Here is a 16,327-nt window from a genome sequence, read left to right on the forward strand (position 1 = left end):
CTTTACCCCCCCAACTCCACAGTACATAACCAGTCACTCTTCACAACCCTAGTTCAGCTCTTTCTGACCAGGGGTCCTGTTCCCGTGCTTTAATAAAGTCACCTTTTTTGCACCAAAGACATCCTCAAGAATTCTTTCTTGGCCATTAGCTCCGGACCCCATCCTCACCCCAAAACCTCATCACTAACACGACCAAATATCTTTCAGTTTCTCTAATAAGAAGCCAAAAGTAGATAAACCTATGCTTTGTAATGAATGTTTCAGCATTTTATCTTGTTTGGAAATGATTTAGAAATTTAATTGTAAGCAGAAAGAGTTAGGGTTCCCTGAGGGTGGGGGAAGACAAAAAAGAGCTTTCTGGATGAAAGAAAAGTCATTTTCGACTCCCCTATACCTTGTGATCTGTGCCCGACCAGCACTATTGGCCGAAAGCACATTTCTTGCAGAACTTCTTGGGATATGTAGCAATTGCAGAAGAATAGACTTCAACAGTCTAAATAATTTTAAGGGAATAACAACAACAAAAAAGTAAGAAAAAACAGCTATTATTACGCCAGGAGATAATCTAATCCTATCAGGGACAATAAATCAGTGGCAAAAGTCTCACTGCTGGTTTGAGAGTGAAGATTTCCATGCAGCACATTCTTGAGTGATCTTTGCAAGATTTAAACTCCTTGGAGTGCCCAGATGCTGGACCAACTTAACGGTGACTTCCATCCATGAAGACCTGGACTCTGTCACCCTAAGATGACCTTTGACCCAGTTTCATGCTGATATCCCCCATTGTTCAAGCCCCTTCATGAATATGTATGTACCCATAGCTTGAAGCTCCCTAGTTTTGTTGTTCCAGAAAGCACTACCTTGGGAAATATCCCTGGGGTTCTCCTTTACTTGTAGTTGGTAAAACCCATTACTTTTCCTATTCTCTGGTTTGGTTGTGTCTTTTAGCTCAACACTCAGGGACAGGGAAACCCAGATCCAGGTACTATAGTGACAGTGATCCGTCATTTAATTTAACTTAGCCAAAGGTTCCAAAAAGATTTGGGGAAAACTATTTAAGTTGACATCAATATTGCTGAAAGTTTCATTTAAACACTGATCTTGCTTACCTCTATTTATTTATTTTATTATTATTTTTTAGATATTTATTATTGAGACTGAAACAGAGCATGAGTAAGGGAGGGTCAGAGACAGAGAGGGAGACACAGAATCTGAAGCAGGCTCCAGGCTCTGAGCTGTCAGCACAGAGCCCAAGCGGGACTTGAACCCACAAACTGTGAGATCATGACCTGAGCTGGATGCTTAACCAACTGAGCCACCCAGGCGCCTGGCTTACGTCTACTCAATTCGCTTGTTCTTAACAATCGTTTTTAGATTACCTATAAAAATTTAATAAACATTAGATAAAAATCAACTCTTATCCCAAGTTATTGTTGGATTGACAGATCCTCTAAGACTTTATTTTTAAAATTTTTCCATTTTTATTCTTTATTTTTTAGTTTTTCTCCAAGTTAGTTAGCACATGGTGCAGCAATGATTTCAGTAGATTCCTTAGTGCCCCTTACCCATTCAGCCCGTCTCCCCACCCACAGCCCCTAAATCCTTTAAGACTTTAAAGGAGCTTATGTAGCTAGTAAACTCAGAGTAAAAGTTTTACATTTAACGCTGAAAACTTTAAAGGCACGACTGTTTTAATTAAACCATCAACCTTAATCTAACCTTCATATTGAATATTTTCCCAGATCACTTGAACCTGAAACATATTTGGATTGGTGTCTATTCTATTTCTGATAATTTTTATGAATACTAAGTATACAATCACTTGTTTAAACCAATTACACAGAGCTCTTTTACAAAATAATCTTGGGAATACCACCCCAAGGAAAAAAATTTCACACATCTACAGTCACCAGCTAGACCCCAAGGCCAGACCTTTACTGCCCACCTGCTCGTACTCACCCACCTCTGTCCCACATTCTTCCTTAAGCTCTTCTTAGCTGCTTATTTTATAACTTAGGCAAGTGGAAAACAAAATCGCCCCTCCAGCAATAGTGACTGGCCTGACAACACCTCCAACTGGCCCAGACCGCCCAGACCAGTTTGAGTGTAACCCCTGACAGCCACCTGCACAGATGGACTATGGAGTCATCTCTAGAATGACCTATCACTACCTTTCCTTCATTATAATACTAAATCTCCACCCAAGGAGGAGCACAAGACTCATTAACACCACATACAATGTGTATATAGGCATGTTTTCTTAAGGCACATGCGTGACCTTAAGCCCACCTCTACATTGGATGACAAGGCTTCTGTATCTAGATATTCATCCTAACCGAAAATAAAGGAAACCCATCCACCCTTGCTCTGGGAGTCGTGACTTTGGAAGCCATTCCCCTTGGTCTCCTTATTTGCTGCAAATAAAATTTTCTTTGTGGTCTGTTGCACTATTACACACACACACACACACACACACACACACACACACACACAATTTATATAGACACACACGAACACACAGGCAAACAGACCTTATAGCTCTTGTTTTAAATTTAAAGTTATGAAATAAGATAGGTACAAAACTCATTGGATATAAAAGAATATGAATTTAAATTAGTTTTTCCTGGTAGATGGAATAAGTTACAATTGTTTAGTCTAGATGGCTAAATCTTTTTCTGTTTGATATTTGTGAAGATTTTGGAGCTTTGTGCTTAAGGACATTGCACTACCGTTTGGGCACCAAAGCCCTGTTAGTAGTTCAGATAGGGTCTGAGGGGGTTGGTGGGATTTGGAGCTGATGGCCAAGAAAGAATTCTTGAAGACATCTTTGGTGCAAAAAGGTGTTTTTTTATTAAAGTGTGGGCACAGGACCCATGGGCTGAATGAGCTACATTGGGGTTGTGAAGAGTGATTGGTTATGTACTGTGGAGTTGGGGAGGTAAAGTCAAGAGGAAGTTTCTTAAAGAGATATTCACATACTAAAGAAGACTCACAGATTACTGGAGGCTTAGGTATTGTCAAGCTAAGGTGGTTTTTCCCTCTAGCAAAGCATTAATATTAAAACAGAAAGGAGGAGTTCGTGGACTTTAGGTTATGGATAAGACTGCCCTTTTTTGGTAACTGTACTAAGATGTTTATAAACTGATGGAGACTCTTAGTAATTTAACCATTTCTATCCTTTCCTTTGTTCTATTTTTTAATTTAAAAAAAAGGTTTTTTGACAGAAAGAGAGAGAGCGCTCGCACGTGCTAGAGAGAGAGAGACAGAGTGCAAGCAGGGGAAGAGCAGAGAGTGAGGGAGACACAGACTCCTATGCAGACTCCAGGCTCTAAGCTTTCCGCATAGTGCCTGATGTGGGGCGAGAACCCACAATGGTGATATCATGAGTGATATCATGAGGCGAAGTCGGATGCTTAACTGACTGAGCCACCCAGGCGCCCCCTTTCCTTTCTTTTGTTCTTGGGTGGCCAGGAGTTTGAGGAATATTATACGTATCCCATCTTGGGGAGGGGGATGTGCTAGCTTGTGCTTTGCCCTCAGCTTACCTTATGGTCCCTCATCAGTTCTTACTTTGTTTTTTGAAAATTATTTATTTATTCTGAGAGCAAGAGAGGGAGAGGCAGAGAGAAAGGTAGAGAGAGAATCCCAAGCAGTTTCCAAATTGAGCGGACACAGAGCTCTATCTAGCTTGTGAACCATGAGATCAAGACCTGTGCTGAAATCAAGAGTTTAACTGAGTCACCCAAGTGCCCCTTAATAGTTCTTATTTTAAAAAGGCTTTTCTCCCCCTTTTTCCCTCTTCTGTTTCAGGTAGTTGTGGATGGTGTTTACATTTCAAAGACATGATAAGATTTGTAACTTCAACGGACTGTGGAAGAAGGCAAATACCTCCAAGAAGGATTGGCTTTCCCAAGGCCAATAATTTGCAAGCCTTTTGAGATAACAGAATTTTTGCAACTGGAAAAAGGAATGGGTTAATTATGAATTGCCTCCAGGGCTGACTTCGCTTTGCTAAAGATTTTCAAGATAAGGACAGTTATTCTCAATTCCTCAAAAAGTTGAGTTGTAATTGAAATAACATGGTAGGTTGATCCATCAATCCAAGCACATTACCTTCAATTTTCTGTCTTCCCTCTGGGAGGAAAGTTCTAAAATTATTTCTGATGGTACTGAACAACTCCTCTCACATGTAAGAGGGGTCTCCAAAGAGAGTGCAAAGGATACTATCTTCTCAAGATCCAGAGTCAATTCCATAGATAGCCAAAAGAAAGAACCAATCATCAGCATGTCCCACGCAGGCAAAAAGCCAAGCCCATTTATGTAAAGTAAGACAACAGCTATCTCTGGGAGAAAAAAGACCAATAACCAATGGGTCTGGATTTGGAGAGGAAGAGACAACTTGAAATTTTATTTTCCTCTTTCTACTGGACTACAGACAATCAGAGGAACTGATTCTGGTATGAATCTTCTCCCTCTGCTGCCTTCTGCCAGATTTTCCAGGATCTCCTCAATAGGCTCTGGAATCTGCCAGAGTTTCCCTTCAGCTGTTTAAGAGAGTAATGAAGCAGTTTACCAGAAAATCCCACAGTCTCGTAAACTCTGGGAGGGGCCCATATGGGGGCCCTCCTTTGGGGGTAGATATGGGGGTATCTACAAGGTCATTTACTTGGTAGACTTTTGTTTATGGTTGTGTAGCCTTTTTTTTTTAAATGGTTTTATTTATTTTTGAGAGAGAAAGAGAGACAGTGCACCAGTGGGGGAAGGGCAGAGAGAGGGGGAGACACAGAATCCTGAAGCAGACTCTTGATAGGGAAAAATCTGTTACAAGATGGCTGACAAGACTGATAGGGAAAATTCCTGTCCCTGACCGAAGACTCCCCTTCCAGGTTCTTCTTCCCACCCTCCTTTTCGTGCGTATTAATGAGGAATACGGAAGTAACAGACTATAATTTTTTCCCTCTGTTTATGCCCTGGGCTCAGACCTCTGGAGAGTGATCTCTTCTGAGCCCACCGATGTAAAATAAACCTCCTGCCTTCCAAGATCTCTGAGTGCGGCTTGGTTCTTCTGCTGGGTGATCCAGACCAGACAGCTCCAGGCTCTGAGCTCTCAGCACAGAGTCCCACAAGGGACTCATGAACTGCGAGATCCTGACTTGAGTCAAAGTTGGATGATCAACCAACTGATCCCCCTAGGGCTCCTATGGTTGTGTAGTCTTTTCAGAGTAGAACACAAATTCAGCGGAGGGTTAGCAGAATAAGTACTCGAAGGAGAGAAGAGGGGAGCACTAGGAGTTAGCCAGTTTTACAGTTTTGTTTCAGGTACCTCTGCCATCTTCAATTTTTCATTAGCCTTCAATGACACTGTTTTGGAACCTTTAAACCTTTTGAAGGCTACTGCTTGTCATTTAAAAGAGGTATCCTGCAGCACCTATATGGCTCAGTTGGTCAAGCATCCGATTTCTGCTCAGGTCAAGATCTCATGGTTTGTGGGTTCAAGTTCCACATTGGGCTCTGTGCTGACAGCTCAGAGCCTGGAGTCGGCTTCGGATTCTGTGTCTCCATCTCTCTCTGCCCCTCCCCCACTCATGCTCTGTGTCTCTCTCTTTCTCTCAAAAATAAATAAACATTAAAAAAATAAAAGACTTATCCTATTCTGTTTAATTTGGGAACCCTTGTTTTCAAGTGCAGTTTTTTTTTTTAAGAGAGAGATGGTGCAAGTGAGTGAGGGACAGAAGAGAGAGAGAGAGAGAGAATCCCATGAGGGAAAGAAAGAGAGAGAGAGAGAGAGAGAGAGGGAGAGAGAAGCGGGGCTCATGCTCACCCAAAATGGGGCATGAGCTCACCCAATTTGGGACTTAAAACTCATTAACTGTGAGCTCATGACCTGTGCTGAAGTCAGAGGCTTATCAACTGAGTCACCCAGGCACCTAAGTGTACTTCTTAAATGATCATACCTAATTGGAACATTTCCTGTAAAGGCCATTGTATTTCTAGGCTGTAATTCCTCTGAGGGCTGACAGCCTTTTGTTGGGCTCTAGGAGCCCATAGAGTTAGCCCGCATTTCTTTCCATCCATAGCTAGCTGCAAATAGGGTGCAAGTCATATTTCTGTCTAGTCTTTTTTGGAGGCCCCCCAACCTGGTTGGTTATCAACCCAAATTCTTTAGGGCGCAAAATGAGCTTGTAGATTTTTGATAGTTTCTGGGACCATGGTTCTCAGATAATAAATACACAGGTGTGCTGGAAGCAGGAGTGCTTAATTCTTTTGATTTTAAGTATCCCATTATATTATTATTTATGATTTTTCTGTTGGCTAAGCCTGTACCTCACGTGCACATTAACAGAAACCAACAGTACTGAGGAAATGGAACCGTAGATTCCAGCTGTAACTGTAACTGAACCAAGGAACCAACGTGGATTTGCTCCTTGGTGAGTCACAAAGGGCATCAGGCTGAGCTGTGACCAAAGAAAACTTTATTAGCAGCAAATAAGGAGATCACGGGGAATGGCTTCCAAAGTCATGACTCTCAGACCAAGGGTGGATGGGTTCCTTTTATTTGGAGATTAAGGTGAATATTGAGACTGGGAAGCCTGTGATCCTATGTAGAGGCAGCATAAGATCACGCATGTACCTTAGGAAAACATACCTACATGGGCGCCTGGGTGGCTCAGTCGGTTAAGTGTCTGACTCTTGGTTTTGGTTCAGGTCATGATCTCATGGTTTCGTGAGTTTGAGCCCCATATTGGGTTCCAAGCTGACAGTGCAGAGCCTGTTTGGGATTCTCTCTCTCTCTGCCCCTTGCCCATTTGCACTGACTCTGTTTCTCTCAATATAAATAAACTTAAAAAAAATTTAATAAAACATGCCTATTCACACATAGTGTGTTGTGTAAATGAGATTTGTGCTCCTCCTTGGGCTGAGATTTTAGTATTATAAAGAGGGAAAGATAGTGATAGGTCATTAAAAATTTTTAAAAATGTTTATTTATTTTTGAGAAAGAGTGAGAGGGAGAGAGAGAGAGAGAGAGACAGAGAGAGAGAGAAAGAGAGAGAGAGAGAGATCGAGAGCATGGGGGAGTGGTTAAGAGAGGGGGAAACACAGAATCTGAAGCAGGCTTTAGGCTCTGGGCTGTCAGCACAAATCCCAACCATGTGATCATGACCTGAGCCAAAGTCAGACACTTAACCAACTGAGTTGCCCTGCTGCCCCTGTGATAGGTCATTCTAGAGGTGACTCCATAGTCCATCTGGGCAGGTAAGAGTCCGGGGGTTAAGCTCAAACTGGTTTGGGTGGTCTGGGCCTTCAGTATAGTCTCTATTGCTGAAGGTGTGGCTTTGCTTTCCATTTGCCTGCGTTAAGGGATGAGCTGGAAAGAAGAGCTTCGGGAAAAATGTGGGACAGAGATCGGTGAGTATGAGCAGGTGGGCAGTGAAGGGCAGGCCTTGGAGTCTAGCTGGTGACAGAACCAAAGAACCAGGGATTGGGGAAATGATTGAACCAGCAGACCTCACGAAGGCAGACTGATTTCCAAATCAACAGAGAAGCGTAGCTGCTACCAGCCATTCCCAGCCTGGAGTCTGAGGAAAGAAGTAAGGGCTGGGGCTTAGAGCTTCCTGGGGACTGTCGGAGAGAAGGTGCTGAGCATACCGCTAGCAACTTCCAGCATGGCCTACACCCGCAGACACCACTAATGGAGCCTGCCGACTGCTAATGGGGAAAGGAGTAAACCAGCAAACCCCAGTATGGGGACAGTGGGGTGGAATTCCAGTGTGGAACTGCAGACGGAACCAGAGGGTCAGGACTGGTGTTCTGCTACAGCCTCCTGTTAGCCTAGGCTGACCCAGTCACTGACCCTGGACTGGAAGTCCATCCAGGAACTGGAACAAGAGTGAAACTTCAACCAAGAGGTATCAAGAGGGACTTACCAAGACTAAGAAATGGCAAGAGAGACAGGGAACTCAGAAAGGTTCACAGGCATCATGCCTGTCTCTTGTTTCCCTGAATGCTGTCAGAAGTTCACCTCAGGGGCGCCTGGGTGGGGTTAAGCTTCCGACTTTGGCTCAGGTCATGATCTCACTGTTTGTGAGTTCGTGCCCCACGTCGGATTCAGTGCTGACAGGTCAGAGCCTGGAACCTGCTTCAGATTCTGTGTCTCCTCTCTCTGCCCCTTCCCTACTTGTGCTCTCTCTCTCTGTCTCTCTCTCTCTCTCTGTCTCTCAAAAATAAATAAATGTAATAAAAAAAAAAAGTTCACCTCAGACTCCAGCTGCCACTGCATCTGTTAAACAACAACAAAGTACTGAGTAAACTTGAAGATATAATTGGCTTTGCTAATTTTGCATACATCATGCAGCACCCTGTCTAGCAAGCACAGGGAAACTCCACAGGGCTGCCGAGAAGGAAAGGTTCTTAAAGGCAGGACCAGGACGTCATGAGCAGAAGAAAGGACAGGCTGTGGATGCCTCAGTTGGTTAAGCATCCGACTCGGCTCAGGTCATGATCTCCTGGTTTGTGAATATAAGCCCCGTGTAGGGCTCTGTGCTGACAGCTCAGAGCCTGGGGCCTGTTTTGGATTCTGTGTCTCCTTCTCTGTTTGCCCCTTCCCTGTTCACACTCTGTCTCTCTCTCTCCTAAAAATAAGTAAACATTAAACAAAATTAGAAAAAAAAGGAAAAAAAGAATTATTTCAGGGGACCTCATCTTCATTTGGGGACATGTGGGTCCTTTTATGTGGATTGGGAGACAGGTTACTTCATTGAAGCTGATCAAAAAATTTCTGACTGACCAGGTAAGACTACATTTCTGGGGGAGGCTATAACAGCAACCAAATACTCCTAGGTCTTAAGCCCCAGTTTGGTTGACTTGCTTTGGTGAAACCATTTTGGGCCTGTGGTTTCCTTTTTAACACTATGGAAGAAGAGGCTGGAGAGATTTGAATTATACCAGTGACTCAACCTGCCATTACAGGCTTAGAAGTTTAGAACATGCCACCTCACAACATATGGAGGTTGGGTGTACTGATTATTTTGAGTGAAAGGCACTTGACAGATAGCAAACACAAGAAAAACACTGACCTTTCTTTTTCTTAAAAGAAGATGAAATTCCTATATGAAAGATGTCTTTTCTACACCAGAAAGTAAACACATTCTAATCATCAAGGACAGGAAGTTTAGATCAAGAGAATTCTATACAAACAGACCTTGTTAAAATAATTTGCTCTTGCTTTAGCCTGCCCACATAGGTGAGTCACTTTCCTACCATCGCCCCTCTTTGTTCATCCTAACATAAAAGCAAGTTGGTTTCAGAACTTCTTTGGATCCTCATCTTTTATGAATGCTTCTCAGGTTGTGGAAAACTTCTCTTAAATAAATTTGCATGCTTTCCTCCTGATCTGTTGATCTGTCTTATGTCAATTTCATTCTAGGACCAAAAAGAACCCTAAGGGATTTAGTCAAGGAAACAGTTTGCTTCTCCTATGAGTCAAAGGACATCAGTGACCTGTAGAAGCTGGGAACAGCCCTCAGCTGATAGCCAGGAAGAAAATGACAACCACAAGAAACTGAATTCTGGCCCAAGAATGTGAATGATGAGCAAAGAAAGGGATTCTCCTTTAGGGCTTCCAAAGGAACACAGCGTGCCACCACTTATATTTTAGCCCTATGAGATCTATGGCTGATTTCTAATAGACACAAGTATAAGGTAATACATGTGTGTTGTTTTAAGCCACACAATTTGTGATAGTTTTTTTTACAGCATTGATAGAAAGTGAATACAGCAGGGAAATGTATCTTTATTTCATTTAAATCAATGTTTATCCAATGTTGAATCTTCATTCTGCTGGGCTGGCAGAAAACTGAATCCCAGACATTATTGAGGGCCTTTCCCTCCCTGGTGACATTCAGGGTCTCAAGGATCTTACCATGTGTTGAAACCTCAGGGAGGCTTCTGGAACCTTCTGTCATCATTTGCCACAGTCAGATGTCATTGTCCTTGACTGCCTGGTCCCATGGATTCTGGTGGGAGCATTAGGATCCCTACAAGGCTGGAATCGGTTCATCCCTTCTAGGCACATGAAATCATTCCCTCATTTGTCCTATTGGAGGTTAGATCAGCTCTTGGGAGAGTGCTGGGAGTGGGGATGTGACTTTGGTTGCCTCCTTTCTTCCAGTTAGGAGAAATCTTCCTTGTAGCAGTTTTTGCTTTTACCCAAGGGCACTTATCCATCTGCACCTTAACACACACACACACACACACACACACACACACACACACACACAGGCACACAGAGGCACACACATACAGACAGATACCCACACACTGGCTTGATATTGTGGTGTTAGGGTAATTAGTTTTTACCACTCACACTCTGAGGCAAAGAAGCCAGGTTACCTACTGTGGCTCCCAACTAGGAGTTGGGAGATAAACAAAACATTAGTAGATGATCTTGCAACATTCCTGCACTCAGAAATTGATAGTGTCCCTTAAAGGAATTTTTACTCCCCTTCTTGGTGTCTTGGCATTTCCCAGATATTGGGTCACTGATGGTCTTCATTCTGACATGAATCTATTCCAGGATGGTGACCTCAAAGTAGCAGCTGCTGGGTAGGTGATACATCTCCTTGGGCTTCTCAAGGTCAGGGTTAACAAACTTGGATATTGGGTGAATTTCTTGTTTGCCAGAGAGCCGGATGACTCTTTTCTCCCAACTCTGGCTGCACCCCTGCTGCATGGGAGTTTTCTTGATTCTGGTCAACTTCTGAGAGAACAGATTTATGAAGAAGCCAAGATGGAACAAGAGACCATTTACATGCCTGTGACAATAATTTAAGCAAGAGTTGATGGGGGCTTGAACCAGGGCAGAAGTAATAGAAGAGGTAAATGACTGGATTTTGGTTAGTTTCAAGTATAAAGCCAAACACCTGATTGGGTTAAAGGGAAAGCCAACTATAAGTAGTCTTGCCAGGACTGATTTGCCCTCACATATCTCACAGTTGGGAGGAACTTTAAATAATGACTTAAGAGAACATTTCACATCTTGAAACTAGAGAAAAGTGTCTAAAGGTTTTGGCAGTTAAAGAATTGGTTCTCCAACCTAAATCTGCAGCCAATATTTCTTTATTTTCTCATTCACCTCTCTTTCTATAGTCTCTAGGTTTTCATTATGTCCCATTTTCAGATGGCATTAAGTGTCAGTCCTTTTTCCCTTCCTACATCCATCACCAGGTGGGTCTTTCAGCCTTTTTCTGTCTCTCTCTTAGAGTACTCTAAGATAGGTACTGTTTCCAGGGGGAAAGAATGCAGAGCAATTAAAAATAATAGCCCTGTTTTCTATTCATCAGCTTGGTTTTAAGATGACTGAAAACCTCAGATCGAAATAAACACTCTTTTTAAGGAAATACACAAAACTCCTCTATTACTTTTAGTGGTAAATCTACTTTGTTTTACATTTAATCCTTTATCGTTCTAGAATCACATAATTATGATCCCAAACTTAAAGAACTGATAAAAACTAAGTTTAATCTTTTATTTAGTGTTTTTTAATGTTTATTTTTTGAGAGAGAGAGAGAGAGAGAGAGAAAGAGAGAGAGAGAGAGAGAGAGACAGAGAAAGCGCCAGCAAGGTAGGGGCAGAAAGAAAGGGAGACACAGAATCTGAAGCAGGCTCCAGGCTCTGAGCTGTCAGCACAGAGCCCGATGCGGGGCTCGAACCCACTAACCGAGAGAGAGCATAACCTGAGTTGAAGTCCCACCCTTAACCTACTGAGCCACCCAGGTGTCCCTAATTTTGGTTTAAATGTTGAATACTGGTAGAAGTCACATAAAATATTAATAAATAAAAAGTATCAGCACCCATTTTGGGCAAATTGTATTTCTGCTTTCATTTTATGGTGAACTTCATTTTTGCTTTTAAAAAAACTACAGGCTGCATCGCTGTTTTTCAGGAGCTGTAAATACTTGCGCAAAGTAGTTATCTTTATATGGCTTCCCCACCCCCCCATAAAAATCTCAGCCCTCTGATTGTTTCCTGATCTTAGGGCCCTCAGATAATTAAAAAACCACATTGAATATTTGGTGTCTAGTGAAAAATGGTATGCTCGATGACGAGGAGGAATATCAAGATGTACAAGACAGGACACAGGTCCTTGACTTTCTAGATCAAGGATTTGGAAACGGACCAGACGAGAATCCAACTGTCATTCGGTACAACCTCCCCCTTTTTGGTCTTTCGTGATATATCAAGTACATCAAGTGTGTATTAAGTGCGGTGTGCACTCAACCAGTTTAATTCTCAAACTGCCTTCCTATGGTGGAAAATGCAGAATTCGATTTAATTTTCACTTTTAAGGGGATGATAAGGGGTTTCCTTTCTCCTGTCCCAGGGAGGCGTATCTAAGTCCCACCTGCTTCCTAGGACAACCCACACTTCGCTTCCTGGTCTTCCCCCTCACTGAGCACTGACCAATAGGTTTGGCCGGATTCCGCCGGGGGGCGGGACCTGGAGCAAGGGCTTCGGAGACCCGCTCCCCCCGTACGTGGCCAGCGTGCCTGACGCCGCGCGGCGCGAGGCGGTTTCTCCAGCGTGGGGCGCCCCCCGGCGGCAGCGAGGACTCTATGTGACAGCCGGACCTGAGCGCCGGCCATGGAGCCGCAGAAACAGGCGCGAACCCCCGGGAACCCCGTCGCGTGGCCGCGTGGACCCTCGCGGTCTCAGGCCTCTGAGGACGAGAAGCGGCCGGAGGGCGACACAGCGCCCGCGGCGACTTCCCTGGGCGCGGAGGCGGACGACGCCTGTGCCGACGCGCTGTGGGAGCTGCCGGTGGAGCCCGCCGAGCGGAGGCCCGAGTGCAGCCGCTGCAGGTGACCGCAGAGCTGGGGGGCGGGGACCGAGGCCGGCGGCGGCCTTTGGGGTGGGCTGCAGCGCCCCCTGTCGGGAAGGCGGCTACTCAGGCTCCGCTCAGGGGAGCGCTGCCTCTGGTGTCTCTGCGCTTGCGTCTGCTGGTGACCTTGGAATCACTCTTGTGAAATTGCTGTCACAGCCTTTTAGTCAGAAGCCCTTTTCCCTGGTTCACGAGCATTTAGCTTTACTTCCTGCAAGACACTGAGCGTGACATGGGATGAGCTCTGCTGTTAAGAAACTTAAGAGTATGATACCTCGAGTAAAGGGTAATGACAGTAATACTTAGAGTAATGAACACTTTTATGCTCGAGTGACATAGTTAATTCACGGGAAAAAACGCAAAAATAGAGGAGAGAGACAGGTGGCTAGGAGAATAGTTAAGACTGTCTTCTGAATTCTGCATTCATTTATTGAGCACCTATTGTGTGCCAGGCACCGTGCTAGGTCCTGGGAATGCAGGCACGGAGGCACAGACATGGTCTCTGCCCTGATTGGGGCACTTAGAGTCTAATGAAGAGACAATTTATGAAACACGGAACAATAACTAGCACTGAATGCGCACAGTATGCCCGTTGTTTCAGTACCTTTTGGGATTACTTTATTGTGCTGGTGTCTTTCAGGATTGCGAGGATTGCTTTCCCTGCTTGTTTGCATCTCATACTGTTCAGTTACTTGATGCTCTTTACCTTGTGGGTGTTCAGGATCATTTCGCGTGGTTACTGAAGGTCACCATCTATCATCGGTCTTTCTGTTTCCCTCCGCAATTTTAACGGTTAGATAGTGCCTTGTGGGGGGACCAGCCCACGCACCACAGTCGAAAGGTCCCGAGTAGGGGGTTGGTGTCGGCGAAAATATCTCTAGAAAAGAAGATGAACAAGACAGACAGCGTGGATGGTGGTTGGTAAAAGCCACGTTTATTAGGATAGCCAGGGTCTTATATACCCTGGGTGATTACATCATTTCTTTAAGGATTACATAGTTCTGAAGTAAAGACATGCTCCGGGGAAGGTTATTCTTATCAGTAAGTAACAGGTTTAAGTCATTGCAGAAAGAAGAATCCCCTAATAATAGTCTGGTTTTAAACATATCATAAGCCTGAAGAATTCTATGAGGAGATATACATTCCTTAAGGCCCTTCATCAGTTATTCAAGGGTGGGATGCTTATCCGTAAGCAAATCTTTTGGGAGAGGTTTATGTTCACTCCCTACAGCAGACAAAGAGCCAGAAAATAAAGTAAATCATAGGATGAACAGAAGCCATATGTGTGGTCCAAGAGGCAAAATATTGTCTGAGGGTTGTTATTGCCTACTGGGCCCCAACAGCGCCTCTGCCTCCTCACCTGGGAATGAATAGCTCAGCAGTTTGTATCACGGTCCTGCCCTGCCATGGCTCTCCGTAAAGGCCCCATTAACCTCCCTCAAATGAAATGCAGTGGGTCCTATTCTCTTCACACTTTACTAGATCTCTTGGCGGCGTTCTGGAGTTGAGTACTGACTTCTTGAAACACGATTTCTTTGATCTCCCTGGGGCTGATCTGATTTGTCTGCTTTAGTCTTCCTTTGTCCGTTCTTCTGAAAATCTAAATGTTGGGCTTCCTCAGCTCTTGGTTCTAGATTCTCTTATAACCGCACACATTTTCCACAGGCGATCTTACCGGTTTCCATGGGCGAATCACCAGCTCTGCGTAAATACTTCGAGCCTCGACCTTTGTCCTGAACTCCAGACCGATGCAATCATTTCCCCCGCGTTTATCGAATGCTTTGCAGATGCTTGGTAATACGGTGCAGTCTGTGCCTGCTTGGGTGTTCAGTCTGTTACCGGATACACATAACAAACCAGCAACCAAATATGTAATTACGGAATGGAAAAGCCAAGAAATTATTAGTGAAGCAAAGGAATGGGATGGTGTCAGGAAATAACTTCTGAGGACATAGCATTTATACTGAAATTTGAAAGATGGCAAGGATCCAGGGAGGAGCAAAGAATTCGAAGGAGGAGAACAGAAGGCCAGACTGGTTTCATGTCTTAAAATTTTTTTTTAATGTTTTATTTTTGAGAGAGAGAGAGACAGTGTAAGCAGGGGAGAGTCAGAGAGGAGAGGAGAGGAGAGACACAGAATCCGCAGCAGGCTCCAGGCTCTGAGCTAGCTGTCGGCACAGAGCCCAATGCGGGGCTCGAACCCACAAACCGTGAGATCTGACCTGAGCCGAAGCTGGACGCTTAACCGACTGAGCCTCCCAGGCGCCCCTCAGACTGGTTTCATGTCTTTATCACTTGACTGCTTGGAGTATCTTTAGTTGGACATTTCAAACTTTTCCCATGGTCGAGTTGTAAGACCCCAGAGGAAGGGATCTTGAGCGGACGTCAGTTGAGAGTATGAAATTCAATACAGACTTTTGAGGAGGCTGAATAATTTGTGCCTAGAAGGGACGGCATATTTGAATGGAAGGGGTGTGCGAATGCTATTTATCTAAACAAACTCTCTCAAGGTATTAGGAGATAGCACCTCACAGTCCTGCGAAGGGGTCAGGAGGATGCTTGAAGACAAACATTACCAATATAAATCCAAGGCCAAATTATCATGCTAGCCCTATCGTCTAGTTTTCAGTCTACTTAGAACTGCTGAATATAAATGCTATATATAGGTTTTCGTTTTTTGTTTTTTAAAGAAAATTAGTCTCCTACATTTAGGAAAGATTTATAGTTTTTCCAGTCCACTCCCCACTCCCCTTAATAGATTTTATTTTTTAGGGAAGTCTTAAGTTCACAACAAAACTGAGTGGAAGGAGTAGAGACCAATCCTCTGCCCCCACCCCGGCTTCTTCCCCCGTCTGTCAGTGCCGCTTGCCAGAGAAGTACACGTGTTCCGATGGCTGCATCATCATCATTCAGTGGGCGTAGTTTTACACCAGGGCTCACTCTTGGTGTTATACATATTTTGAATTTGTACGACTTCATTATAGCATATGTTCACTATTATAGTGTACTACTGAGTATTTTTACTGCCCTAAAAATTCTCTTTGCTCTACTTTTTCATCCCTCCCTACACCCTCACCTAGTCTGCTTTTTAGAAAATGAGAATGATTTGGATTTTTACTTATTTCCAGTCAAATTTAGTTAATATTTTAGGATTATGATTCATTCCAACATTTCTGCACTTTGCTTTTCCTAGTGAAATTTTGCATCTTTTAAAAGTTCTTCTCCCCCTTGGCACAGTATGCATTTTATTTATTTTAATTAGTTTAATTAATTAAAAAATTACTATTATTATTTTTACATTTTAAAAAATGTTTATATTTTTTGAGAGCAACAGACACAGAACATAGGCGGGGAGGAGGAGGGGCAGAGTGAGCGAGCCGCGGAATCCGGAGTAGCTCCAGGAATCTGGAGTAGCTCCAGGCTCTGAGTTGTCCTGACGGAGCCCGAGGC

At 43.8% G+C, this 16,327-nt stretch overlaps 1 protein-coding gene and 1 long non-coding RNA gene across 2 annotated transcripts in view; both read left to right on the forward strand.

The window, feature by feature from the left end:
- Positions 1–7,203: 7,203 nt before the first annotated feature.
- LOC115294390 lies at positions 7,204–9,726 on the forward strand. The gene is made up of 2 exons (XR_003909856.1): positions 7,204–7,407; positions 9,425–9,726. It is a non-coding gene; the product is annotated as an uncharacterized LOC115294390 (long non-coding RNA).
- A 2,837-nt stretch (positions 9,727–12,563) lies between these two features.
- Positions 12,564–16,327, forward strand: part of DTWD2 (DTW domain containing 2) — a 95,599-nt gene continuing 91,835 nt past the window's right edge. Inside the window, exon 1 of the mRNA XM_029942381.1 lies at positions 12,564–12,857. Within this exon, the coding sequence (XP_029798241.1) occupies positions 12,640–12,857 (218 nt within the window). The 5' untranslated portion in view covers positions 12,564–12,639. The remainder of the gene's footprint in view (positions 12,858–16,327) is intronic.

The sequence above is a fragment of the Suricata suricatta genome, chromosome 6 (assembly GCF_006229205.1).
Source record: "Suricata suricatta isolate VVHF042 chromosome 6, meerkat_22Aug2017_6uvM2_HiC, whole genome shotgun sequence".
In the NCBI taxonomy this organism is placed as follows: Eukaryota; Metazoa; Chordata; class Mammalia; order Carnivora; family Herpestidae; genus Suricata; species Suricata suricatta.